Source organism: Lipomyces doorenjongii (assembly GCF_038497915.1).
Source record: "Lipomyces doorenjongii strain NRRL Y-27504 unplaced genomic scaffold V1508scaffold_6, whole genome shotgun sequence".
Classification (NCBI taxonomy): Eukaryota; Fungi; Ascomycota; class Lipomycetes; order Lipomycetales; family Lipomycetaceae; genus Lipomyces; species Lipomyces doorenjongii.
In genome coordinates this window covers 16,042-43,746 of record NW_027118073.1, presented here as the reverse complement: position 1 = coordinate 43,746, position 27,705 = coordinate 16,042, and the positions used below count along the sequence as shown (strand labels likewise).

General features: G+C 46.2%; 8 protein-coding genes and 1 non-coding gene across 9 annotated transcripts; 4 read left to right on the top strand and 5 right to left on the bottom strand.

Annotated features, from left to right (window-relative positions):
* Nucleotides 1–45: 45 nt before the first annotated feature.
* Nucleotides 46–4,275, top strand: V1508DRAFT_240525 (trypsin-like cysteine/serine peptidase domain-containing protein). The gene is made up of 9 exons (XM_066936354.1): nt 46–797; nt 850–907; nt 960–978; nt 1,031–1,129; nt 1,187–1,332; nt 1,387–1,458; nt 1,511–1,774; nt 1,830–2,261; nt 2,315–4,275. Exons 1-9 carry the CDS (start codon nt 286–288, stop codon nt 3,899–3,901), a joined length of 3,189 nt encoding a protein of 1,062 aa, XP_066797957.1. The 5' UTR covers nt 46–285; the 3' UTR covers nt 3,902–4,275.
* On the bottom strand, nt 4,142–5,461 carry V1508DRAFT_365317 (uncharacterized protein). Its single transcript, XM_066937324.1, has 4 exons — nt 4,980–5,461; nt 4,854–4,925; nt 4,728–4,798; nt 4,142–4,677 (listed from the first exon to the last, which is right to left on the bottom strand). The coding sequence occupies exons 1-4, from the start codon at nt 5,418–5,420 to the stop codon at nt 4,269–4,271; spliced, it is 993 nt and encodes a 330-aa protein (XP_066797956.1). The 5' UTR covers nt 5,421–5,461; the 3' UTR covers nt 4,142–4,268.
* A 628-nt stretch (nt 5,462–6,089) lies between these two features.
* On the bottom strand, nt 6,090–9,035 carry V1508DRAFT_450857 (fungal-specific transcription factor domain-containing protein; the record flags this gene model as incomplete). The annotated part of the gene is made up of 2 exons (XM_066942492.1): nt 6,090–8,894; nt 8,952–9,035. The coding sequence occupies 2 exons, from the start codon at nt 9,033–9,035 to the stop codon at nt 6,285–6,287; spliced, it is 2,694 nt and encodes an 897-aa protein (XP_066797955.1). The 3' UTR covers nt 6,090–6,284.
* A 1,872-nt stretch (nt 9,036–10,907) lies between these two features.
* On the top strand, nt 10,908–11,029 carry V1508DRAFT_t12. The gene has a single exon. It is a non-coding gene; the product is annotated as a tRNA-Leu (tRNA).
* Nucleotides 11,030–11,047: 18 nt separating this feature from the next.
* Nucleotides 11,048–17,947, bottom strand: V1508DRAFT_410704 (armadillo-type protein). The gene is made up of 11 exons (XM_066939355.1): nt 17,422–17,947; nt 17,326–17,374; nt 17,216–17,278; nt 17,008–17,163; nt 15,182–16,957; nt 13,497–15,134; nt 12,915–13,448; nt 12,423–12,862; nt 12,258–12,367; nt 11,893–12,205; nt 11,048–11,839 (listed from the first exon to the last, which is right to left on the bottom strand). The coding sequence occupies exons 1-11, from the start codon at nt 17,793–17,795 to the stop codon at nt 11,212–11,214; spliced, it is 6,081 nt and encodes a 2,026-aa protein (XP_066797954.1). The 5' UTR covers nt 17,796–17,947; the 3' UTR covers nt 11,048–11,211.
* A 49-nt stretch (nt 17,948–17,996) lies between these two features.
* V1508DRAFT_410700 (uncharacterized protein) lies at nt 17,997–18,856 on the top strand. The gene is made up of 3 exons (XM_066939354.1): nt 17,997–18,287; nt 18,338–18,453; nt 18,508–18,856. Exons 1-3 carry the CDS (start codon nt 18,225–18,227, stop codon nt 18,668–18,670), a joined length of 342 nt encoding a protein of 113 aa, XP_066797953.1. The 5' UTR covers nt 17,997–18,224; the 3' UTR covers nt 18,671–18,856.
* A 3,211-nt stretch (nt 18,857–22,067) lies between these two features.
* On the bottom strand, nt 22,068–24,151 carry V1508DRAFT_410691 (Aspartate/glutamate/uridylate kinase). Its single transcript, XM_066939353.1, has 4 exons — nt 23,751–24,151; nt 23,617–23,697; nt 23,372–23,561; nt 22,068–23,323 (listed from the first exon to the last, which is right to left on the bottom strand). Exons 1-4 carry the CDS (start codon nt 23,927–23,929, stop codon nt 22,160–22,162), a joined length of 1,614 nt encoding a protein of 537 aa, XP_066797952.1. The 5' UTR covers nt 23,930–24,151; the 3' UTR covers nt 22,068–22,159.
* A 1,205-nt stretch (nt 24,152–25,356) lies between these two features.
* On the top strand, nt 25,357–26,650 carry V1508DRAFT_365304 (small GTPase superfamily). Its single transcript, XM_066937323.1, has 5 exons — nt 25,357–25,553; nt 25,633–25,772; nt 25,825–25,953; nt 26,006–26,064; nt 26,117–26,650. The coding sequence occupies exons 1-5, from the start codon at nt 25,502–25,504 to the stop codon at nt 26,289–26,291; spliced, it is 555 nt and encodes a 184-aa protein (XP_066797951.1). The 5' UTR covers nt 25,357–25,501; the 3' UTR covers nt 26,292–26,650.
* V1508DRAFT_381104 (Endonuclease/exonuclease/phosphatase) lies at nt 26,430–27,705 on the bottom strand. The gene is made up of 2 exons (XM_066937692.1): nt 27,527–27,705; nt 26,430–27,470 (listed from the first exon to the last, which is right to left on the bottom strand). Exons 1-2 carry the CDS (start codon nt 27,595–27,597, stop codon nt 26,702–26,704), a joined length of 840 nt encoding a protein of 279 aa, XP_066797950.1. The 5' UTR covers nt 27,598–27,705; the 3' UTR covers nt 26,430–26,701.

The window sequence follows — 27,705 nt, the reverse complement described above, 5'->3', positions numbered from 1 at the left end:
TACCTTGGTAACCGGTCCAACTACCGCTTACTTTTTCGTACCTACCCCTGTAACCTTTCCGAAAATTGGGTGCGTGAACGGGCAAAGAGCTCATAAATTTTAAATTTTTCTCACAGAGCCTGTTCAAATATTGACTTGCATCATCCTCTGGTCTTTTGTGAAGATTGCCAACAAGTCGATTCCGAATTCTCAAGGCTTAGTAAATACGCTTTGGCTCCGGTGATCAGCAATCCAACTCAAACAGCCGTCGGTGAACAGAATTTGGAGCTGGAAAACATAATTGAAATGGATCCCCAGAATCACAGCTCGAAGCGGAAGGGCTCGCCGATTTCTGAGCGAACCGCAAAGCGACCCTCGGATAGCAGGTCGATTACAAATCTGATGAAGAGCACGCCGGATTATGAGCTGCTTGCCGAGGAGGGTAAAGGCGAGGAAGTGTATATTGACGATATTGAGGAGGTAGAGGACGACGCTCGAGTTCACAGTGACGCACTCGAAGATTTGGAAACGCTGTCAGACATGTCACTTCGAAGCTCCCCGGTAAATGGTAGGCGCAAGTCACTAAATACAAATACCAATCACAATAGCGGCCCAAATGGCACGACGAGTCAAGAGTTCAAGATTACAGCGCCATTGGGCGATTCGGTCGAGTGGCAAAGGACCATTGAGAAAGTCATTAAGAGTGTTGTCTCGGTGCGATTTGCCCAGATTGCAAGCTTTGACTGTGAGCCTGCGTTGGTCAGCGAAGCCACTGGATTTGTTGTCGATGCTGAGAGGGGTTTAATCATGACGAACAGGTCAGATAGTTTGTGTTTAAGGCCCGTAACTCTTGGTTGACGTACATTATAGACACGTCGTCGGAGCAGGGCCCTTCACGGGATATGCCGTTTTCGATAATCATGAGGAGGTAAGTTTCCTTTTTACACATTACGGATCTGCAGCTAATCGACAATGAAAAGTGTGATGTGTACCCAATATGTAGGTTTTTAACTAGTCGTCATAACTAGGAGTCTGTTAACATGACATTAAGATCGAGATCCAGTTCACGATTTTGGATTACTCCGATTCAACCCAGAAGACATCAAATATATGGATATTGTGGCCCTGAAGCTGCGGCCAGACCTAGCAAGTGTGTAGCACAACCGCATCCAGAGGAACACAGAGCTAACATGCATCTTATTTGTAGAAGTCGGAGTGGAGATTCGCGTCATCGGTAACGATGCCGGTGAGAAATTGAGCATCTTGTCTGGATTTATCAGCCGGCTTGATAGAAATGCGCCTGATTACGGCTTTCTGTCATACAACGATTTCAATACGGAATATATTCAAGCTGTACGAAATTCATCTGCGTTATCTTGGTGCATACCATACCTAACACTGTTTTAGGCCGCAAGTGCTAGTGGAGGGTCAAGTGGAAGTCCAGTTGTCAATATTGACGGTTATGCGGTTGCAATTCAGGTTTGCTGCGAATTTCTTCTAGTACTATTTGTCAGATACTAATACCGTCTAGGCTGGTGGAAGTAGTGAATCGTCGACGGATTACTTCTTACCACTCTATCGAGGATTACGGGCTCTACAGTGCATACAGAATGACGAACCGATCACAAGAGGCACTATTCAGGTGCAGTGGCTACTAAAGCCATTTGATGAATGCAGACGTCTTGGGTTGACCTCGACAACGGAGTCAACTGTACGAAGAGCCTTCCCTGATTGTATTGGCATGTTAGTTGCCGAAACTGTACTTCCTGAAGGACCGTCGGATGGTCTAATTGAGGTCAGATTGCTGGTCGTCGCTCATTCCAATCGTCACCGAGCTAACAGGTCAACAGGAAGGTGATTGTCTCGTCAGTTTAAAGGGAGAGCTCCTCACCAAATTTGTGCGTCTTGATGAAATTCTAGATTCTTCTGTCGACAAAACTGTCAAGGCTGTGATTCAGCGAGGTGGAGTCGACTCTGAAATTGACATTACCGTCGGGAACTTGCACAAGATCACTCCCGATCGCTACGTTGAAGTAGCTGGTGCTACTTTCCATAACCTCAGCTACCAAGTCGCTCGCCAATACGCAATCCCGGTTAGGGGAGTGTTCATTTCTGACCCCGCTGGATCCTTCAGATTGGATCGCGATAGAGGATGGATACTTGAGAGTATTGATAATGAACCAACTCCAGATTTAGATGCATTTATAGAGGTCATGCGCAAGGTTCGAGATAGACAATGGGTTGTTACAATATGCCGTAACGTTCAGGATATGCACACTATGGTATACATGCGTTGGTTTTGGTAAACTATGTAACATACTGATCCGAATTTTAGAGCACGGGAATTGCACACATTGACCGACACTGGACAGGAGCTTTCAGAATGGCAATCAGGAATGATAAAACAGGTCTTTGGGACTTCCATAGTCTTGGTGACCCGTTACCTCCTCTAGCTCTAAAGCCTCAGTCTGCCAAGTTCACCGAAATTAATAATACAAGCATTGCGAAGGCCGCAAAACTTATCCGCAGTTTTGTGAAAGTCACGTGCTTGGTTCCTATCAAAATTGATGGCTTTCCAAGGTCTGCTAAAGCCGGTCATGGTCTGGTGGTCGACGCAGAGAAAGGATTAGTGGTTGTAGCACGCAGCATAGTGCCATATGATCTATGCGATATCGTGATCACCGTTGCGGATTCCATCATGGTGCCAGGCCAGGTGGTTTTTCTGCATCCTACTCAAGGCTGGGCGGTCGTTTCATATGATCCTAGCTTAGTAGAAGCGCCAGTCGAGACGGCGCTTCTGAGTACGGAGATGATTCAGCGAAATTCTTCTACTATTTTCATGGGCTTGAATCAGAATATGCGACCGCTGGTCGCACTGACAACTGTGACAGATATTTCGACGATGACTGTACCCGCAAATCCGACGACGCCAAGATATCGTGCGCTTAACATAGACGGTGTCACGGTCGACACTGTATTGGGTAGCCAGTGCGGTTCTGGCGTGTTGGTCAATACCGAGGGAGTTGTTGGCGCGCTGTGGCTAACTTATCTCGGCGAAAGGAATAACAGCAGTCGGGATGTGGAGTATCACGCTGGTATCTACACTTCCAGCATTATTTCTATTCTGGAGAAGCTTCGCCGAGATGAGACGCCAAAGCTTCGGATTTTGGATGTCGAGTTGAATATTTTGCAGATGAACCAGGCACGTATTCGAGGTGTCTCGGAGAAGTGGATTAGGAATGTTGAACAGGCGAATGACGAACGCCATCAGCTTTTCGCGGTCAGGAAGTTAGTGTGTGGTGACACGCCGCCGATTTTGGAAGAAGGCGACGTTATTCTTTCTGTCAACGGCAAGACCCTGACGCGAGTCTCGGAACTGGATGTGATGTACGATCAGGAAATCCTCGACATGATCGTGGTCAGACGGCGCAAAGAGATTCAGCTGAAGGTGCCAACTGTCTCGACTGAGAACCTGGAAACCGATCGCATTATTATTTGGTGCGGTGCGATTTTACATGAGCCGCATCATGCCGTCAAACAGCAGATCAAAAAATTGCATTCGGGTGTGTACGTCAGTGCACGAATGAAAGGATCGCCTGCTTATCAGTATTACATTGCGCCGACATATTTCATCACTCACGTGAACGGACAAGCAACCCCTGATTTGACAACTTTCCTGCAAGTAGTGTCGAATATTCCGGACAACACGTACTTGCGACTTCGTATTGTGACGTTTGACAATGTCCCGTTTGCGAGCTCGATAAAGTCTAACTTGCATTATTTTCCGACGATGGAGCTCGTGAAGGATCGTACTCGTCCTGGTGAGTGGAAAAGGTACACGTACACGGGTGGTGTTCGTCGCGAGAACCTTCAAGGTTTGATTGGAGAAACGACTGGTGAAGATGGTAGCGACTACGATTGACGGTGTTGATGACAAGCTCTGGCGTGTGATAAATTTGTACATATAACATCTCACTTGTAGACGGCCACCAAACCCGGATTTTAACATTACGAACAAAATGCCGAGATCTGGTGGTCCCCCCCTGCATCCATAACATCTCGGTAGAAATGGGCATTGTTTTACACGAACGAATTAATTGGCATTTATTTACGGGTCGTGTGTATGCGCATGGTGGCTATTTTTGGAGAAATATAGGTGGACCAATGGAATAGCAAAAGCTAATATATACTATCGATACGTGAAGTTTCAAGCATCAATTATAATGGTAAGCGAATGAATTAGTCAAGAATATTCATAAAACTGTAAGTCTAGTGCGCACGATCTGAATTTACTTAACCCAGTCTATAAACTGCTTTGTAAGATCGACAATGCTCTGTTCCAACGAGATATACTCAATTCCAAGATCGCTTTTGGACTTCGAGTTATCGACATCGAAGACCTTCTTGGTCGAGATGCCGCCCTCTGTTGGCACCTTTCCGCTCAATTCCTGGAAGTTCTTGAGCAGGATGTCACATATGTCCTTGTATGAGAACTTGTCAGCCACGACGAAGTACCGCTGGTTCTCGGCCTTTGGAGTCTCGAGGGCCAAGACATGAGCCTCGGCGACATTACGGACGTCGACCCACGCGAGAGCCGGGGTTGCTGGGACCGTCGCTTGCGAGCCATTCACGAGAGACCAGATGTTTGCATTCGAGGTATTGATCGTCTCTGGCGTTACGTCGTGGATCATGGGGCCCCTGAATGTACCGTTAGACCGAACTGCGAATGTGATGTGAAAGAAACGTACCAGACCAAAGGAGGGTTGATGGTGGTAACTGTGAAGTTGGGCTTCTCCTTCTCGAGGAAGTCCCAGGCGGCCTGTTCAGCGTGATTAGATGTGTGGTCTCTGTGCGAAACAATTAGGTAGACTCACTTTCTCAGCAAAAGTCTTGGATGCACGGTAGGTAGTGGAAGGGTTAGCTCCAATGGCATCCTCCCAAGTGACCTGAATTTCATCGTTAGCAATCTGTAACAAATGCTCTATATTGACCTGACATACAGGATTCCAATCAGCCTCGGAGTAGGTGTGCTCCGGCCAGTCGCCCTTGCTGCCGTCTATAATAGCAGCAAAGCTCGACGTGATAACAACGCGCTTGACCTGCGGCGCGAATTTCTTGGCCGCCTGAAGAATAGACGTAGTGCCCTTGATGGCCGGGTCTAAGAGATCCTTGACAGGGTCGGTGACCTTGAAGTGGAATGGCGAGGCCGTGTGGACGATGACGTCAACGTCCTTCACTGCTTCGTCAAACGCGTTCGGGACAGCAATGTCTTCGACAATCACGAAGGAGAGCTTCGAGTCAACAGGGTAAAGGGATTTGAGGTAGTCGGCCTTAGACTGCGAGCGGACGGTGGCCTTGACAGTGTAACCTTTCTCGAGCAAGATCTTAAGGACGTGGCCGGCGATGAAGCCAGACGCTCCGGTAAGTAAGGCAATCGTCATTGTGGGAGGTTGTATTAGGTAGATGTTGCCCTGGGCGAGATTCAACTGAGTGAGGCTCAATTGGATGTGGTTAGAAGTCTCTTTATATATTTATTCGATCAGCGAGACGAAAACCTTATCGGTCCACTCCTTCCCGGACATCATGAATTATGTCCAATCCCACAGCAGCGGTTCATACAACAATTGATTGACTGATATATATTACTCTCAAGAACCATTATAATAGAGCAATTTAACGATCAATCAATTGGAGCCTTGTGGAATAGTTCGTCGGCGTCGGAGATGACTTCGGCGTTTACTGTCGACTTAATCAAGTCCGTTCGTACTGTGGACTTAATTAAGTCCGTTCGTACTGTGGACTTAATCAAGTCCGAACGGGGCATACGTCATTACACATGTAAATATATTCTCAAATTTACTAGATGTTATATTTCAGAGGCAACAGGCATAATAATTAGAAGACTGTGGCAGTGATCCATATAACGATTTCCTCAGTAGAGATATTTTGCCGATACAGATATTTTGCCGATTCATGCAGGGAAGATACATTTGGCCGTATATACGAAATGTGGGGGTGGGGCATTGCTGCACACAAACTCTGGAAGTATATTTGTGAACTGCAACTCAACACGAACTTGGCTATCCTAACAAGCTCCACTAATTAATAAATCCCGTATAGACAACGACCTTCTATTTGTAACGTTTGTAAGGTAATGTCCACATTATTGACGAGAAACGAAAAGATGTAAATGTATAGCATATTTTCAATGAACTCCAGGTCCTACATTACAAAATGACAATAAATGACATTTCCAATTTCCAGTTCCATTCTGAAAAGCTTCGAATTAAATAATAATATCACGATTATATTACGCTGAACAATGCGGGCCCACTACCAACCGACAACGATGATAAATCAAGGCCATTGTCGCCCTTGTAGTACAAAAAATCAAGAGAAAAATCAGTTAAACTAACACTCGCTTGATTTTGTGCGAGGTAGCTTTTCTCGGTCGGCTGTGCTGGAGTTTGCAGCGAAGTGGCAATATAGTAGTTGTTGTTGTTGTTGTTGTTGTTGTTGTTGTTGTAGTTGTTGTTGTTGTTGTTGTTGTTGTTGTTGTTGTTGTTGTTGTTGTTGTTGTTGTTGTTGTTGTTGTTGTTGTTGTTGTTGTTGTTGTTGTTGTTGATGTTGTTGTTGTTGTTGTTGTTGTTGTTGTAGGTTTGGATACCGCTTTCTATGGAATATGGTGAAGACTGTTGGCTTGAGATATCAGTACCTCTGTCGATACCCGACACGCGTGAATGAGCATTGGATGCGCGCAAGTTCTCGCGACCTTGGCTCTTACCGATGGATGGGTCACGCTGGTACTGCTGTTTCTGTTCCGAGTAATAATGATACTGGTTCGACTCTTCAGATATCTTGTTCTCAACAAGCGACCCAGGACTTTCATCTCCCACGGTATCCTCAATCGAACCCAAAACGTTCGAGACGTTCAGCGCTATTCGAACTTTTGCTACAAGTGCTCTTAGCACTTTATACGCGTTTCCAGCCAATTTGTTATTCTCGCTGATCTTCCTCAACCGGAAAACCGCTCCTTCCGCAGCCTCAAGACATTGCCAAGCATTCCATTCACCCTGGTCCACACCCTCGGTCCCGATTCCGTTATCACCCACGTGGTTTCCGAATACCATGAAATTTCGATGTGCAAGACTACTCCGATCGTTAATCTCCCGAAGTATATCCCGACATATGAGTACGGACGGTTCCAAGTTCCAATACACATTTGAAAACTGGCGGTAATGGTGTTTCTGGATAGTCTTGAACTGGTCTTCGCAGGCTCGTAGCAGACGCAGACAGAAACTCATAGGGTTCGAGATGGTTACTTGTCGTCTGTAGACAGCGCAGCAGACCATGCAGATTGTTGCTGCCAGGGAATTGCGATGGGAGGCCAGAAAGGAGTACCTTTCGTCCAAGGACGTGTCGGGGTCCTGTGGACGAAAATAAGGAGGGAGGGCAGCGACAAATGACGACAGGTTCTCAAATAGCCCTTGTGGGTCTGAATCGAGCGAGGACATCAACTCTCCGAGACGATAAGAGATCAGGCGCACGCTATAAGGAGTGACCGGTGGAGCGGGCCGTACAGTAGGATAGTAGCAGTCGTCTGGCAAATCCAACGGCATCGGGATTTTGCAGGCATCGTCTGTGATCATAAGCGGTCTTGAGAGAGTGAGTGCCATGCATCTGTCCCAGTAATACAGCAGCCACCATAGCCTGCGTCGTTTCTCCCGGTGGAACGTCGGGGCTTGGTTTAGAGGCTCAACATGCAGATTGATTTCCTGTGCCATTCTGATAGCCTGGCCTATGCAATACCAGCTGTCCTTCATTCGAAGATCGTACTTGTACCAAGCAGCTCGTAGCACGTACTCAACGACCTTCCCGTACGAATCGGGGAGCATATCCGCAAGCTCAACCGCCACGGCGTGGTAGTCTCTGGCCAGAACATCAACGCTATTGTCAATCTGCTTTACAGTCTCAACATGCTCCTGTGGAATAAAATATAAAGCCGTCGCAAGAACGCGAAACATCAGGCACGCGGTCTCGACCGCATCCCAGGTCGTTCGATCGTAGTGCTCCCACCATGCTGTCACATCCTCCCAGAACTTGACACCGTTCAGGGCCTGGTACAAGTTTTCTTGCTGGAAAAATATCTGAATCAAAAGATCTGCGTATGGTCGTGGTGGCAGTGTGCGCAATAGACGATTCACTGCAGGTAACTTCGTTTTGGGGACTAGAGATGGTCTTCGATCAGATACAGCAGTAGAGTCAGCTGTAGAAAATCTCTCTGGCAACTCAGCAGTCTCTGGGTTAAGCTCCCTAATGTCCTGCGCAACGCTCGAACGTGCTGTTTGAAAATACCCCAGACTGTCAACAATATCAGCTGTGCCATACCGTTCGTCATCGCTGGATTTGCTCTCACTTTCATAGTCGTCGTCATCAGCACCGTCGGATGGCGTTGATACGCTACCTAAATCACTTGCTCCTCTCGATGAATATGACAATAAGGACTGATGTCGCTGTGGATATGAAGTTGGAGGCTCGCTATAATGCTGAGCTAATGCGACAATCTGTGCCGCTGCATCACTCGTCTCCAAGGCTGGAGATGAACTTGGACCAGCGACCGAATGCGTCGGAACACCTGCTGCCGCAGCAGCATAAAAAGGTGACACATGATCAGAACTAGAGTGGAAAGATTGCTGATACGGCAGGAGCTGTGCAGCTGTAGACTGAAAACGCAACGTTGGCGGAGGATCACCAGATGTCGGCTGGGCAAGTGGCAATCCTGGTACAGGGCGAGTAGAAATCGAAGAGTGAGACGAGGAGTGGTTCGGTCGCTTTCTTCGATTTTCGTTGGCATAGTGACATAGGTTCTCGACTTTGCGCAGAATGCATTGATTACATGGTGATTCGCGATCGCACTAAGAGTTTTGTTGGTAAATTATTACGGAAACATAAGAAATTGGTGATTACCGCACTTTTTGCTTTCTCCGGTGACATTCTGTGCATGAGACGACGCGTGTCTTTTTGGCAAGGCACGTACGATGGGAGACTGGAAGCATTGGGCCGAGAAGGAATATGTGGGATGCAACGAGCACAACCTAGAGGGATTGGCAATGACTTTCTGTTGTGGAATCAGACGGTAAGACGTGGACCGGTTGAAAATGGCACAGGAGGTTCACGATTAAGCGTGGCGAGTGTGGTGAGTTTTGTAGCTAAATACGGAGGAGATATAACCTGCCCGCTGGGCAGATGAAAGATGAGGGCAACAATGTCACGTAACCGAGCTCAGCTCTCTCTTGGATGGTTCATGTCTGCTCTCAAGCGTTCTAGGGGAGTTACTCTATCTGCATATGGAGACCATAGTTTAATCTTTACGGTTGACACAGGGTCTTTTTATTTATTGACTATTCCTCGATTATATGAAGATGTCCTAGTTGCGGTGATCAGATTCGCAGCCACGTAAAAGGCGATGCCGCCAGCGATATACTTGCACCAATATCTACGACGTGCATACATATATAAATGGGACTAGTGAAAGGAGAGTTAAATGTTTCGGCCGAGTCTTCGGCCGACCGCGCGCAGGTGCTTGGTAAGAACGGCTGCCCGCTTGCCACTCTTGCAGTAGTCCTCTCTCATCTTGGCCGCTGTTTCATGGCTAGGCTGCACTACAGCATTGAGCCAACAATTGTCAGTTTCCTGGTATTCGGTTCACGGAAAACACGGAGGTAAGCGGAGAAGACGTGGAGATACGATTATCCGTCTGCCGCAGATGTCGCGGCATCTTTCAGTTAGAGTCCGGTGAATCGCCGCATCGACCAATTCGGTTAGCCGGCGTGCATTAGCGTGCATACCAATGCAACCTGCTTATCCTGGCTGAGTCATTATGGGGAGTGGCCAGGGTGCGGGGGCACCCTGGCTTATACAAGTGTATTCCGCGATTATCCAATTAAGCTCGTCCCCAACGATGCAAGAATGGGCAGGTTGATGTTGAATTAGCCGCTTGGTTGAAAGCGTTTGTTTTGCTGAACTATCTTGGCTGTAGCATATCTTAAATCTTAAATCTTTCTTAAGCCTAGTCGACTTCTCGTGCATCCAGGAGCTGATATGATAAAATAGCCCCGAATGAGAGATTCCAGCAATCGACTCAGAACAGTGAAATTGGTGCCAAAATGTCACTATCACCCATACTATCCTAGATATCTGCCAATACGCATTCCTCCTATGCGAAAAGGGTGTAGTCAGTACTCTCAGTGGGTTCTTGCAATTCTTCCATGATAGTCCGCTGTTTCATCTAGCCGGATCTGTGCAAAGTAACTGTGTTCATCATATCCACGCCAACTACCTGCATTATCCCAAGGGTTATTATACGACTACAGCCTGGCAATAAGCGAAATCTGTACACTCTCGAAGGACTGCGTACAGGCATCGCGGATGGTATGAGATAGGTTAGCCGCTCTGGAATGCCTGTTTTTTTATGTAAGCCAGTTGATTACTATATAATATTACAATTACTGGTAGAACAAGCAAGCAACAAACGGACAATGGGTATAAAGAACAAAGGGAATAATTCATTTCTTTTTTCTGTTGGGAAACGGCTATTTCTATTATGATTTACATAACTGGCCGAAAACCAACGAAACGACAAGCGACCGAGGCGCCCCCAATCGGCCCGAAATTGAATGAAGATGTCCAGAAGCAAACGCCACGGGCCCAAAACTACGGGCGTCTTGCTATCTACATGAACTACTGAGTAAAAGGAAGAAAACAGTCGGAACAGCGAAGAAGCCGAAAGAAAGACTTCTAGACAAAAGAAACAAAAGCAAAGAACGAGATTGCCACCACGAGAGACGAAAACCATCCATCGGGGTTAGGGTAATTTATTGCCGCAAATTATTCATGGCTGAGCCCCTGCTCCTGGGTACAAAGAAACTGGGAGCTTGGCCGAGTGGTCTATGGCGTCAGATTTAGGTACCTTGTAGTATTGCATTGAGCTTACTGTACGCCAAAATCTCTGATATCTTCGGATGCGCGAGTTCGAATCTCGTGGCTCTCAATATCTTTTTTTTTTTTACTTTCGTTTGGCTAATTCTAATTTTACTTCCGATTCAGCATTGTTTGGATATGTCAGAAACGTCATTTGTGACTCTTCTTCATCCGTAAGTGATATGATACATCAGAGCATTATTCACAAATCTTCAAATCATCAATAAACATTAATCAGTCCGTCATAATCTTTTAAAATGCAAAATTCGTCTTCAACTGAATACTAGGTGTCGAATGCACATCATCGATGCTCGGATTTATCGCAGCCTGACTTCTCATCAATCTCTCGAGTTGCAAACGCTGTGCCGGCGATACCTGTGCGACCACGGATTTAAACGAGACAGCGTCCACACCAGCAATATCAATTAGCTGCCGTCTCTGAATCGACAACGTCTCTGGTTCGTCATCTTTTATGTTGTATAATATAACAGGTATGCAAACCGCCATAGCTGGAGCAACTCTTTCGCCGTCTAAGCTTTTGATGAACGCAACTAAGATATCGCACACCAGTTTTGGCATATCCTCCCCCTCATCATTCAACAACAGCTCTGAGGTTGCCAGACCTACTAATTGCGGAAGAAGCTTACGGCCAAGCATTTGCGTGAACGAGCTGCGGCTGGATGTAATAAGCAATGACTTCGCGCACTGGGACGCAACTGATGCGACCTCGGGATTGTTGAACGATTCTATGATAGCCGTGCTGCAGTCGTCGATCAGCAAGTCGTTTGCGGACATGATCTGCTCACAACTTCCGATAACAACGACTAGACAGAGGAGACAATTCTTTCGAAGGGCGACTGCATCTTTATATTGCGCATGACTACACTCAAGTGTCAGCTGAACCGAACTGTAACCATGCTACAGTTAACATACCTGGTCTGGTCCAACGTAGCTATCAATTGCGCATAAAAACTACGAATCCCCTGCAAAATCTGCCCATATGACTCCGAGTCAGACTCCGTGCACGACTTGACCAAACTCCTAAGCACGCTCTTTAAATTCGGCAACAACGCCGGAATAACAGCAGCCTGACAGGCCGGCGTGTCCAGCAGACAATTGAAAATGTGGAGGTATATAGCGTACAAATCCAACCGCATACTAAATGGGAAACTTTCCATCATATCTTTGAATGCTTCCATCGCTTGCTTGGTAGTCGTGACTACTTCCGCTGTTATGGGCTTAGGATCTATGGATTTGTTAGCCAGCTATCTATACCTGTACTAAATTAGAGTTCGTACTCGTTGGCAAGTCCGCCACGGCAGGATATATTTGCGTGAGAATGAGGATCACACCACGTAGTAGCTCAAACATCTGATTGAGTCCATCATTAACAAGGTCATTACCACTTCTAACCAACGTCAGCTAGGGTCGGATCATATGATAGTAAACCACTCAAAACATACATATCTGTGTCAAATGTCCGTTTTGACTCCGGATGATTAATGCACAAGTTCTTAATTATTTCAATCAATGGTTCTTGACAATGATAACCTTCAGTAAGGATTATCCGATCAAACAAGTCGATCATCTCTGTGAATACTGCAGCCTGATATAAAGAATTCCCAAAAATCGACGGCAGTAAAATCTTCTTGAGCGCGTTAAGAATCACAGGCATATCATCTGTCGAAGCCATGGTGTCACCTCCTGGAGCTTTAACGAGGGCTTCGAAACATACACCAAAAATCACGAAGAAGAACGCTGTCGGCTCGTCGTTTGTCTCGTTACGGTTACCATTTATGACAGTAGCCTTTCGGTCGTCCAGAGCAGCAATAACAAGGTCTGGTTTCTGATCGATCAACGAAGCGATAGCCTCCACAAGCTTGAGCCACGACTGTTCATAAAACTGCACCAGTGTCAGTATACATAAATACAATCGCATAGGTAAAATAGCTTACTTCCAAAACGCTGTCCTTAGATCCAGAAGAATAGGTGTTATCCACTGGACCCGACAACGTCATACTACCACTCCCCGGGCCCAAATCAGGTTCAAACCTGAGCTGCGCGAACTCTTTAAGAGCCGACAACCACAATGGGGCCAGCGACTTAATATGAGGCATTGTAACATCCAGCAAATAATCTTGTTCAATACTAGCGACCTGCAATTCTGCCCAAGCTGACAAGATAGCAAGTTTCAACATAACCTGCGCATTAGAGCTGATCACCTTCAGATCACCTAGCATAAGTTCGTCCCCCTCAGTTATACAGCTATCCAGCGCGTTGCTAAGCAACTTGAGAATTCTCCCCATTCGCGGGACATCTCGCACAACACCATTCGCTATGAAATTCGCGCACACGTTGATGGCCTCAGATGCAAGCTCCGGAGAAGAATCTGAAGAAAACGCTAGGGTTAGTGCCGATGCAATCTGCGCCTGGTATTGTTCCAAAAGAGCAGAATCTGCAAAGTCCGGGTCTGGTGTCTTGCCAAATATCTACAAGAAGTCAACCACTACTCAACGTTGAGTACCATGAGTGCTGACCTGCAGAATATCATCTAGTAACTGTATGCCAACAATCCTCATCTCAAGCACACTGGAAGTAGACGCCGAAAACGCAACACGAATGATGTCACCGATTCTCGCAATCAAATTACCTGGAACTTCTTTATTCATGCCAAGTATCTCCTTCAGGCAACTCAGAGCGAAAACTCTAGTTTGCCATTTCAACGGCTCCCCGCCTTCCGTTTTTGCCTTCGAGTCACCCATTGCGCCTCCAGGTCCATCCTCAGAGGCCGCGAAAGATGCAACTTCTTCATCTCCAAGGTCGGGATCAGGTGTAATATCCTGAGAGTGTGATTTAGCTGACCGCAGTCGTTTTCCCGCAACCAGTTTGTCTAAGACTGCTTGACAACGAGCAACCCATAGACGGGCCTCAGTAACACCAGTCTGAGAAAGCCAGGTCGATATAATGCTCTTAAGACCCTCATGCCAAGGTGTTGTATCATATGCCAGCCATATGTGGCCTTCAAGTGCTCGACCTGCATACGAAAACACACTGTTAACATCATTCCTGGCAAGTTGGTAATAACCATCTATCGCAGCGTCTCTTAGATCTTTAACTGGCGAGTCGATATATTTCGCAATTTTCTGACAGAAACCTCTCGTGTCGAAGTATTGGGGAGCGAAGAGGAGAGCGTGCTGATAACACTTAATCGCCTCCACGACAGCAAATGGATAGTCCTCATTCGCGATCTCTTGAATTAGAAGAGAAATCAGTTCCCTGTTCTTGGGATGGTCTTGAAGGTCCGGTCCGAGAACTCCAATCAGCGCATCGATGCAATGCGTAAGAACTCGGACTGTCGAATATTCGACCTCCAGATTTGAGGATAAAATTGACATGCACTCCTCATTATGCGTTTCCGAAAGATACAGAGTGCAGAGCATACCGATCGTACTAGGAGCGTAACTCGCATACGTCAAGCCAGCTGATTCCATAGTCGTTGACAAGGCTTTCATAGCCCAGAAATGGACAGTCGGATGCGGATCGTTGCTTAACGACATTAAAATACTAGCAATAGTCTTAAGATGGAAACCAGCGGCCATGCCACCTACACGGCTGTGAATGCTGCCCAGGGTAAGTGCTAAACCAGCCCTTGCATTCGGGTCTCTGTTCATTACAATCTCATCCACCGTGTGCTTGACTTGAACGCCAGTAAACTGATGGCCCCCAATGGCGGAAAGGCGGCCGATGGCATCTGCAGCTATTATACGAACGTAAGCGTCCTCCTTCACAGAAATAGACCGAAGCATCTCCATGATAATTTTAAGAACTGATTCGTCACTGATTCTGTGCCTGTGGTTCCTCTTATCGCCAGAGATCAATTTTAAGGTGCCCGAGAGAGCGACGGCGACATTGGCTGTAACAGCGGCTTTCCGCCCAGGATCTTTCTGCAGACTCGACGAGTTCAAAAATGACGCAACTTGCTCTAGAATACTCTCCTGAATTTTCTCTGTCTGCAACGGTAGGAGTAAGATGAACAATTCAATGGCGTAGTCGATAACAGCAGTAGCGGATGATTTAGGATATGACTGCCATGGAACCAATCCTGACTTAGTTTCAAGCTGATTGAGGAGATAAATATAATCATGCTCCAAAGCTCCTAGTGTAGGCTCATGCAGCTATAACAAGGTCAGTCGACTAGTATTACTTACGTACTAAGACATACCATTATCTCGACTCTGGAAGTGAATGAGTCTGTGCTAAGCCAACTCTTATCCTCATCCTCTTCCCAGCGCTTTTTCTCGAAGCCAAACTTTGCGGTACTGAATCCACGTATGACACTACAAACACCATAAGCATAATTGTCGGCAACTTCCCATACAGACTCGTAGCTTCCGGCACTGGAAGCAATAGTCGTACTCAGCGGCGATGTGTAATTATCGGGATCTGCAAAAAGCGACACAGCCGAAGTGAGAATATCCGCCTGTAATCCTTCACCATGCTGAGCGTCAATTAACGCAATATAGCACTGGAAAACTCGTCGTCGAACCATCATTTCGTAGTCGACCAGATGTAATGACGATGACAATCGCATCGTTGGATCTTCAACGACTTTCTTAACCAAAATTAGATTCAAAAACGTGCTGGTGTTTTGTAACATGACAACTAGACGCTTCGAAACATCACTGGTCAAAAGTCGCGCATTAAACTGTAAGAATGCCAGGATTGACGACAACGCACATTCGCGAACATGCAACAGGAAACTGTATTCAAGCGAGTTCTTCTCCACGACCGAGTCTTTGGACAACGGCTTGGGCAATGCACTCTTCCACAGAAGCAAGAGTTGACTGAGGTGCAGTTTAACGAAATTTGGACCGAGAGACATCAAACCGCTGATCAATGTCCACGCGACTTGAATCTGCGTTGTAGACACAAGTACATCAGATTCCCCACTGCCTTTTAAAAGGGAAGTAGCCAGCGAAAATATCCGAGACGTGAGATCCATAGACGCATACTGTGGGCGGAGATTAGTGATACCGATAGTAATGGACAAAGCTGTCGCATAGCCAACGCAGCGACCAGCGACGTCAGCGGACGACCGACGGCCTTTCAGAACAGCCAGTTCGCGGTTCAAATTGTTCATCATTGTAGTCGTCATATGTACAAGCTGCGATGGCACATAAAGAACAAAAGCACGAATGCAGGAGCATGTCGCGATTTGGACAGTATAGTTCGGATGTTGAAGAACTAATAATAGTGCATCGCGGATAGACGTTTGCAAAGATACAATTGCAGATCCCAAAGCTTCTATTAAAAACCTCAGTGCCCCAACGGCTCCAGCCAGAGCGTATTTCGAAGGCTCGTACTGGTCCTTCATGACCACAGGATAGTTTTTCAGAATTTCATTCACCAAGATCTTAATGGCGGTCAATCTTCCATTTTCGCCTAGGAACTGCTGACCAATCACGTCATTGAGCAAAAACTGTATATGCCTTCGGGTAGTCAATATCTTGAACCGATGATTCACAATATTGGGACTGGACAGAATATTGTCCAACATACTCTTAACAATTGCCAAATATTGCGATTCGATCTCCGCCGTACCGCACAGATAAAAAAATTCTGTGTACGTCTCCGCAACGCCTGCGCGCACTCTAGCAGATACTCCCGGCTTAGTGTACGCACCTGCCAGTTGCTCCAGCGTCTCCACAAAGGTGTATGTAACGTGTTCAACCACCTTCCTCGTTGGCTGAGGTGGAGGAGAAGGTCCCTCTTCATCTGGATTTGGTGGAGGCGGCTTCTTCGACTTCTTTGGAGCGACTTCAACGACAGTTGTAGTGGTGGTACTGGAGACGGATAGCGACGACGCCCAGCACACAGCTGCGGCTTTGCGGACACAGATTTGAGGAGAATCGAATGCTTTCATAACAGTCGATTTAAGATTTTCCGCGTCTGAGTGGTTGTTAAAGTATGACGAGTTCTTGAATATTTCGCGAAGACACTATGCTCGAATTAGGACGGGAGAGTCCTTAATAACAGCAGGTAACTTACATCAAGGGCTGCCGCCCTTACAAGTGACGACTTGTCACTGGTTCCATTTCTGGCTTGCTTCCATACATCGCGAGCAAGATTCTCGTCCACGAATGAGCCGGTAATACTGAAGATTTGCGCAAGAGACCTAAATATACCTCTTCGGTATCCCGCAGCCTATCCAACTAGTGAGCGGCGTTCCCGATGAAATTGAAGTCACATGTCATACATTACTGGAATATTTCAACACTCTCATGCACGATAGGATTCCATGAGCAGCCATAGCCATGATCTAATGTGAGTTAGCCACGAAGTCGTTTTGCAATAGGAATAACGTACACTATCACCAGCTACGGAAAAGATATCTCCAATGACATGAACCAAAAAACTGGAACTAATGTTAGCTTCACCCGACATCGACCGGTTGGAACTCACAATTTTGAATCAATATTCTTGTCGGGTTTGCCAGTGTTTAAGGCAATTAACAATTCGTTAACAACATCAAACAATGTTTTTCGATCGCTCTTTGAATAAATCTCCATATAGCACCGGCCCACCAATATACGAATAGGGCGAGTCAAAATAGATGACGAAATCGATGTAAATTTTCCTAGTTCGTTTTTGACGAACATTTGATGTGAAGTCGATCCATCTTCGTCGAGCAATTCCAGGTATTTGAACAGATCACTCAGCCACGTAAAGAGATAAACATGCTGTTTATCTGCCGTCAGGCTATTTAATTTAGCTATATCTAATTCATCCGGCAAAGTCGGAGTGAACTGGCTCACAGGCTCCGATATATGAGCCATCCTATGCGAAGCTGTATACTTGTACCGTACTCCAGACGCGACTCGTCAACGATGATTGAACGCACAGATATCGTCGCAGTAATGTCCAACTGATCGTTATTCGCGAGCGATTGGACTTTGGCTGTATGGGCCAACCTATTGCACAGCGTGAGCCGAGGCGGTAATGCTTCGAAGTCGTCGAAATATCCACCGTGCGGCAAGGGCAGAACCAAACTTTATTCGACAGCTTGCCTTCGAAATCTAGAGTGTTATTTACGGATATATGGCCCGCAAATGCCGGCAAGAGGATACCGATATTGAGCTTTGTACTTCACCGGCAACAGAGCCGTCATTCACAAAAGCGTGGATATCTAAATAATACTTATTGTTGGTGCTGGAATTTTGGCTTCCTTTAACGACAAGCAGATAAACTGGGATCGCCGTATCAGTATGCCGGGGTCGAAGAGTCACTTGTCCAGCATTGAGGAAGAACACCAGCAGCTATCTCCGATTGTATGCCAAATAGGACTCAATCATCTTAACATACGGCTGACTGTATTCAGATTCGCACAGGACTACTATACGGTGCTCTAACAGGGGTTGTCGTTGCTCTTTGTGGAGGATTTACGCTCAACTTAATGTCTTCGAAATTTAGGATGATGCCCGCCGGCCTAAAGACGTAAGATGTCTTTCTTCATTATGCACAAAAACCTTGGCTAATTACCGTCCTCAGGTTTTTTGCGTCAGGATGTATCATAGGTTTTGCGATGAAGGAGCAAGACAAACGCGTCAAGCAGCATGTGTTTCTACGGCAATGGGACCGCGCACTGGGGGGGTCGGGAGCTGGTACGGAAAGTTATTCTGGCATCGAGGAATATCCACCACTCCGAAATTGATATATCCATGACGTACAAGCAATTCAAATGCCGCTTCTGCTAGCCCAAAATCGAAGGTCACGCGCGCATCCAGCGGCCCCGGCACGAGTGACACTAACATGATGGTCTCCATAGACGGAGAATTCCATTCCTAATATTCAGATATGTCGTCACATGTAAATGATTAATATCGTTCTTCAACAATGCGTAACGTAGTCCATAAGCGAGCTGCGCGCTTGCCCACCTACAAGCGCGTTCCGAAGTTCAACAAGTCCACGATAACACAGAAAATCAATTGAATCTACTCTGAATCCTCATCATTGGAAGTCTCCAATACTTCTTGACAAAGTGCCAGCATTATGTCCTGTACGCTTACTTTAGCGGGCCAAAGCAACCAACATCTAATGGTTGGAGCTTATGAGACAAGTGAGCTGGCATGCAAAGCGTAATAATGTTTTCTTCTTTGCAATAGAGCTCGAAGTCCGTGGAATGGTGGCTCTCATGCCCGTCGAGGGTCAAAAGACGATATACTCTGGAAGTTCGTCACTTTGTATGCTTATTAAAGTGCTGAATCCATTCAGGCCTCTTCGTTCGTTGTGCAACCATTTGCAGTCGTGAGGTATTGCGCTGTTTTCATACCAAGACGATAGGTGATTTTTGCCCGCAACGATGATGTACGGCGGGATCACTGAGCCGCGAGAATTGATCCCCTGGATTACTGTAGCCCATTCCCTATTACATTGCTGGTCTTCCACGTCGTTCCGAGCTCGTAACTACCATGCCGGTCGAGATTATGCCCATCATAAACCCTGTCTCGTCGAAGATGTACACGTCATCCACCCCGATGCCGTATATTTGGTCATCGTATTCCGCACAAGGTCAAACCACGATCGAAACACGTCTGGATCCTCGCATTGGGCTCTCTGATAGTCGATTCTTCGATTTAAACGCGTTCGGAGCTCGGGTTGTCGCTTGACAATGTTTGAAGCCCGGCTCTTTCCAACGCGTCACGGTCGCGAGGCAATCGATTAGCCATATCTTCAACACTAGGCAGTCTAGGAGGAAATGATCGCGAATTTAGGTCGATTATATATCGGACAATGATAGCTTCCTCTAAGTTTGTAAGCTTTCGCGAATTGGCCGGGATATCGTGTCGTGATGGTGTGCCCTTCAAACGCGACCTCAGAGTAGATTCGCTAACAGACTAGATCGCTGCAGCACGTCTTTTACTAAGATTCGGGTCTCCGTCAATGGCCTTGATGGCAATATTCAATCTGGCTTCGTTTGAAGTTGATTCCATTTTGGATTTGTGGGAGAATCAAAGCTGTGTCAATTTCTATAAAAGTGCGCAGCTCGCTTATGGACTACGTTATGTGAAATTTACATAAACTGCCCATTCCTATGATTTGTTTTAGGGATATTTGTAGCAAAATAGCGAAAGTCGTTAACAGCAAAGACGTAGATCTCGAATCTTCTGGCAGTCACAGAGCGATACAGAGGGAATGGGGCGCGAAATGACGCTAGTAAGCACATCGCATAGTCATACAGTATCTAAGTCAGTCCGAAAAGCAAATTTGTGTTAGGTTTCAATTTGAAAGCGAGACTTTCGCGATCCGAAGGCAAGTTCTGTTAGAGATTTTCCACAACACAAGCGAGCGGACGGCCTGTAAGATACAAAAGTGCCGACCTCAACGAGACATGCCCAGTGAGAGGAAGTCGGGTCTGCGAAAAAGCAAGCAGCCTATCTACTTCGAAGACTTAATCATGACTCGGTTGTGGTTGATCTGAATCGTCCTGTCCTGGGCTAGTAGCTACCAGCAGTCACTTGGTCCAAAGCCTGACTCCATGCTATGCGACACTCTCCAGACAATTTTTCTGCATATATTTGCCCAACTCTGTTCGGTACGTTATGACGAGTATAGCGGCAATTGCAGCAGACCTTTTGTGGGCTTTCCAAAGATCACATGGTGCGGGTGATTGGTGTGCAGGTTGATAAAACGCTGCCAGAGTTCCCTCTCGAGATCAAACTCTTGTGGCTGAGGAGGAGTGGGGCTAATCTCGTCGTAAAGCTTATCTGACATTGGCCACCTAGATGAACTAGTCGAGAATTTTGCTAGACAATAGAAGGACTGACTGATGATAGCTTTTGCGGGTGACTTTTGTCTTCCGGTAAAGCGTTTTTTACTCGCGACGCGTACAATATGGACCTGGTGCCTGAGTATTTAATAGTTCGTAGTGCGGCTGACTAGCCATCAAAATCTGGGCACTCCCACACAGAGAGTTGGCGCATGGGAGGCTCACACTCCCATACATAAGTTCGCTACGCGAGCTCGCGCAACCCTGAAACCGTAAACCAGGATCCGGTTTCGAGCTCGGAACTGCTGCCCAATCCGTAAAGTAAACAAACGCGTTCGACGCGTCGGGAGCATCGTTAAAACGCGCGCCGGAGCCACCACCGTGCACGGCTCAGCTCTTGCTCTATGCTATGCGATGTCTCTTTGCGATGTCACCGAGGTTCCGGAACGTCCCGAATTCGCATCCCAAATCAGCAAATATCGATACCCATTCATGATCTCATACTTTGTCTACTTCATTTCAATCCTGCCTCTCCACTACGTGCATATCCATCGTATTCGGTTCCTCTTTACGCTTAAGGCCATTGTGACTCCGGTTATCGGCTTACTTCTGGCTGGCGAGGGAGACAATGTTGGAGCGGGGAGTGCATCCTGATGTCGAGCTACTCGTTGCACGTGATGTCCGATAATTCCCGTAGAACGTAGGATCAGGATGCACAAATAGGATTTGACGGTAATACCTGCTAGAACGTAGGATCAGATATATCGCATAGTCATCAAAGAAGCTACTATGTCCCCTCCTTGACGTATCAAAGTATGGCGAAGTCTGCGAAAGGATAGCGTTAGCAGGCTACAAAGTTCGTTCGCATTTGTATGTACATGCTATCAAACGGGGACGATGATACTGATATAGTCATGTAGATGTGGGGTTCTCGTTGGGTAGGCATCTGTTGGTTATGGGGATTGGTCAATCTTTGGAGTTCAGGGACGCGCAGATCGGGTTTAACGATAATTCCCGCTAATTATGGGAGAGTTGTTGTGTATAGTCTAGCGCGGAGCTAAAGACTATTTGCAAGTTAATCACTGCGGCCGGTGTTGGAAGCATCTGTGTACTGTTGAGGTTCACTAATTAGCATCATGTTAAGACATTGCGAACAATGCTGATAATGTGGTACATATCATCTTCATCTTGTGTAGGCGTCTGTTAGGATATCGGGGGTTTGGTCAAGATATTGGAGTTCAAGGTGGTTGGCTGTCTTTATATTAGCCTTTCGATTTTACATTCCTTTTTCTCATATGGAATCTACAGAAAAGTTCAGTTTGACTCAACTGTTTAATGAATGCTTATGATTTAATTTCACACGAAACCTGCTCTTTAATGTATCAACAAAACTTATGCCAGTTTATTCAAACTTTTATTTACTTTTGCCATCTTCTAACTTAATAACCACGGCCTATTGTCCAACAAGTCCGCACTCGAAGGATTACATAGTAAATGCTGATGTAAAACATTCAACGCTTTCAGTGAATCCTTCTCCTGAATAACGCAGGAGATGTTGATCTCGCTGGCGCCCTGGCTGATCATCTCGATATTGACACCAGCTCCTGCAAGAGTAGAAAACATTTTACCCGCAATACCGACCATTTGCTTCATCTTCTTACCCACTAGACTAACGATTGTCATGTCTCTGATAACGTCGACCGACCCAAGTCGTTTAAGTTCTTCAACAGCATCTCGCAGGTCATGCTCCCTTAGCTCGTAATGCAGAGCCATGGAGACGTGGACTTCTGAAGTGGAGATAAGGTCGACAACTAACTCCCATCTGTGGAGGATACCGAAGATTTCAGCTAAGAAACCATGAGAATGGAATCGCTTATTTGAATGAAGGTTGAGAACAATAATATTCTGCTTCGTGGTAACAGCAGTGGGTTCCTTCTTCTGTGAATTAAAAAATGCTGACGAAATTCTCTCCAAGGCTGTTGGTGGATGCGGCGGGGTGACGTCGCCTTTCCTTGAAATGTTGTCTGGAAAGATCACAGTGCCATTGCCCGCAGCATTCTCGACATTCTTGATTCTGATAGGGATATGTGCCCGGATAACCTGCTCCATAGTAAATGGATGGATAACTTCCGAACCGTAGTATGTAAGCTCCGCGGCTTCGTCAGGAGTGATCATCGAGATAAGTCGAGCAGTGGGAACCTTTCTTGGATCCGCAGTAAAGATACCATCCACTTCTTTCCACACCTGGAGTTCTTCGGCATTGACGCCTACAGCAGCAAGAGCGGCGCACAAATCTGTGTAGCCACGTCCAATTGCTTCAAGTAAACCGCCAGGGACAATACCAAAGTACCCGGTAATAACTGGCACTTTCTCCCCACACTCCTGTATCTTGTTGCCAATCTCAGTCGCAATGTAATCATAGAACGATTGGTCTAATCCGTTTTTCGCTGAATAACCAATAGGGATAATGGAGTCTAAATTGACATATTGGGCTGCGATACCGCGGTCATTAAGCAGGCTAGCCATAAATAGACAGCTAAGTTTCTCGCCAGCACCAATGATGCTGTCCTTCGTTCTCGGGCTGATTTCATCAATAACCTTTACAGTATTAGTCTTGTACTCGACATTAATGTATTAGATACACACCTGAGCCGCACTCAAGAAGTTCGCAAGCATATCGCATTCGCGACTGATGCTAGCCTCCAGATCGGCCAAAATGTCGGCATCCTGAATAAGCCTCCGTGAAACAGTAATATGATCGTCTTTAATCGTGTTTACAACTTCTATGTGTTTTGAGGAACCCTTCTTCAACGCATGCTCGGCAGCCTTCAAAAGTCTAAAGTCATTGTCACGTCAACGAAAGGAATTAATACAACGCAAGTCATGCACACCTGTTTGTAGTACCCTCAGCCTTGGTATCAGTGCTTCTTGCTGAGCAGACGACTGCTACCCGATAATCTTTCAGATATGCCCTGATGAGCAATGGTCAGTACTTCCGTTTTCTAGGTCATATGAACGACCATACCGAACAATATTGTTCACAATTTCTAGCGGGAATTTGCCTACGCTAGTACCGCCAAACTTCTGAATGAGCCAGGTATCAGCGGCCTGGCTAAGAGTCTGGCTGCTGGTCATGCCATTATTGAGACTGACACTGCTATCACTGGTCGCGGAGGATGTTCTATCAATTGCTGGCAGAGTCATATTTTTGCAGTTTTGCAATAACTATGCCAATAACCAAAATTCTAAGAGGCCGATCTATGTTAAACTGTGATTTATGATCTAGTCGATAGTTGAAGAAATCTACTGAAATGCCCAAACTCAGAGTGTTGGAGTTTGCATGTAGTGCTGACAATAAATCAATTTGCGATGAGATTCAAATTTTTGTCGACCCGACGCCGCATGAGCTTGGTGGCCAGGATAACCCTAACCTGACACAGCTCCACAGATTTTCTCACTTCCTCCGTTTCTACGGCATATTTACAGTCATTGCCATCGACACTGGGCTGGCAGATCCAGTTCTTATAGCCCCTGAATCAGCTGTACAACATGGAATCGGATATCGTCCTACAAAAATTGTGTTGCTGCCTATGACCATGTACAGGATTTGTCGAGCAACGTGCAATAATGTAAATGAATAAAGAATGGTAAATCGCAATAACAGTCAAAGGTAATGGACATAGTGTGCACAAAGTAGCCGTTGAGTTGCAACTGGCTATACATGTAGAGCAAATTTGCAATTCTCAGCGTCAACCATCAGCGACATGAATGGAATGCAGTTCTTGTTTAGGTGTATGTAAATATATTGATTCCATAACCTCTACTCAGCCAAGAGTACACACAAGCTCCGAGGATAGAGATCAAATCATAGGCTTCAAATTGCACCAATCGGCCAGATCTTACACGGATATGCAAGCATGTACGACGAGCACCGGTGTGATAATATACGTCGTACATGTTGAAAATGTTTCATTCCTTCATGCCGAAATTCAGTCTTGCAGTTCCTATTCGGGATCACATATCCTTAAGTCGTCTAGCCCACGAACCAATCAAGCAGTTGTCTGCTGGCATGGGATGGGAAGGTCACAGGACCTGACCTCGAATAACGAGTTGGGAAAGTAAAGTGGATCTTCGACATACATGCAGAATGACCAGTTGTCAGGCCGCATCAACAGCGAGTACGAGCGCGCCATCTCACGTGAACTGACACAAGCTAGCTAAATGGAAGTGTGCGTGCACCACCTGACGACTTCGAAATCAATGGTTGTATAACGGAAAAGAGAACCATAGGACTATAAGCTGTCGAGACTTGCAAATGCAGCTATGCTGGGCCTGCTCGACCCAAGACTGAATAAGAAGACCGTTTGTGGCACTTGTCCCTAGACCCCCAACACAAGCCTGAACCATTGTCCCATGCGTGCCTGTCAGTAAAACCGCCCGTGCAGTTTACTTTTGCAGAATTGATAATCTCGTGGCTGGCGCCGGACTGTTGACCGTTGGCTGCCCTTCCAGAGGAGACTGTTATTAAGGGCTCTCCGACGCCGACGCGGGGTCGCCGGCTTTGTATGTCAACTTCGCGATAGACTACAGGCAGAGGTGCCTGGGGAGCCTGGGCTAGGGTAACTCTGAACGCTGCACTGCCGCGCTCCGCGATCATCATCCATATATATATAGGTTTCCAGTCCCCTTAAGAGCTTTAGAGGCCTACAACGTTGCTGTTCTATTGCCTCTGGATCCCGCCTTGTTTCGCAGTAAATACACCACAGACACGTCAACATGGCTCCACCTCGTCCCCGCAAAATCGCCGTCGTTGGGTCCCGCGCTGTCGGTACGTGGTTTTCGAACAATCCAACTTGTGGCACCACTATTTGCATGGGCATGAGCTTCTAATATTGGACGTGTTTTAGGCAAATCTTCTATGACAGTACAGTTTGTCGAAGAACATTTTGTAGAAAGCTACTACCCAACCATCGAGAACCAATTCTCCAAGATCATTCGTTACAAAGGCCAAGACTACGCCACTGAAATTCTTGACACGGCTGGTCAGGTGCGTAAGAATCCAAGCCTAAGGGCAAGAATCAGGCTCACAGTTAATATAGGACGAGTTTAGCATTATGAACCAAAAGCATTCTATCGGAGTCCATGGATATGTGCTAGTGTACTCAATCACTTCAAGCTCGTCTTTCGACATGATCCGAGTCATAAGGGACAAAATTCTGAATAATACAGTAGGACGAATTTTAGGTATTGTTTGATTAGAGGCTAACAGATGATTGTCAGGGTACTGAGTCGATACCGATGGTGGTTGTTGGGAACAAGAGCGATCTTGGGGCTCAAAGGTAAGTCCACCTGCATTTGGCGCGTCGGGAAGTTGTATTAAATAGTATATAGGAAAGTCGAAACAATTGAAGGAAAGAATTTAGCACAAGAATGGAATTGCCCATTTGTCGAAACCAGTGCCCGACACAATGCCAATATAGCAAAAGTGTTTGAACTTTTGATAGGGGAGATCGAGAAATACCAAAACCCAGCGCCCGATGCGTCAGGGAAGTGCATAATAACATAGGCGAAAGGGTTGTCCACCTGACTGGTCGATGATCTATTACCTAAACATGTGCGCTGGTTGTGACTAAACTGTTTGGAATTCCGATAATAGCGTTGCAAGCTTGTTTGACGTGGATTTTCAAGCATTCATTGGGAATGGATGGGATGGAGTTACAGTATCTTGCAAAAAGAATTTATGATTAACCATGCGACGTCATCTAATACTTCGGCATTTTAAGTACTTTAATAGTGATCAAACCAACGCGTTTGTACTTGATTGTATTCGCGTTTGTACATGATTGTATTATACGCTCGAAAATTTACCTGACATAGTGTGCTGCGGAGACAGAATTGGTCGCGTGGTGGACAAATATTACAAAGTATCCATATAATCTGTTGATACTCGCAAACTCAGTATGCCAACCCAAACAATTACTTCCTTGGAATAACAATATTAGCAACGACTGGACGATGATCAGACGAGTATATGCCGTCTTCAAACTTGTTATTTAGAACTGCGTAGCCACAGACCTTGACGCCAGGAAAAACAAATATATAATCGATAATTCTCTTTCTCTCGTTCTCAGTAAATCCAGTAAATGTGCTCGAGTTTCCATATACAAGGTCTGTGTCAACCAACTTCTTCGCGTCCTTCAGGAAAGTAGAAAATATTGGGTATGCATCCTGATTTGGCTCAGAATTCATATCCCCTCCAATTATCAATACGTCATGGTCCTCCAGAGTTTCGATGATGTCCTTGATTAGCTTTGCGCCTTTAGTCCGCGCGACCGGTCCTTGACTATCCAGATGCGTATTGAGTGCGTAAATGACACGGCCAGTGGGTTTGTGGTTCAAAAGAGCGACATTGACGATCCGGATACAAGCAGCATCCCAGCCCTTGCTTGGAATATCTGGCGTATCGCTCAGCCAGAACGTTCGATTAAGCTCGACCTTGAATTGAGAACGACGATAGATAATCGGATTATACTCTCCCTTTGATCGGCCGTCATCTCGACCTACTCCGCAATATGCCCACTCATCCCCCAAAAGCTTCATCAGATCCACTAATTGATTATGCAGGACTTCTTGCAGCAAGACAATTGCGCTTTGGTTGAAGGTATTGAAGATAATTGAAGCGGCGACCGGATACTTCCGCTTCTCCCAAAGTTCTTCGCCTTTTAGGGTATTCCGAGTCGCATATCTAATTATCAACGACTATTAGCTGCAATGAACCTACTCCACAGACGGTGGTCTTACCTAATATTGTGAGTGTACACTCTAACTTCAAATTTCTCGTTGGAGTCTTCCCAGTTCACATTCAGATGCATGATATCGCTTAATGAGACTCAGATTTGGTAACAAGCCCTGTTCGAGATACGATTGCAGCATCGTGAGACGTAAGATACGGTCTGCGCCTGTGATATGTAACAGTGCCG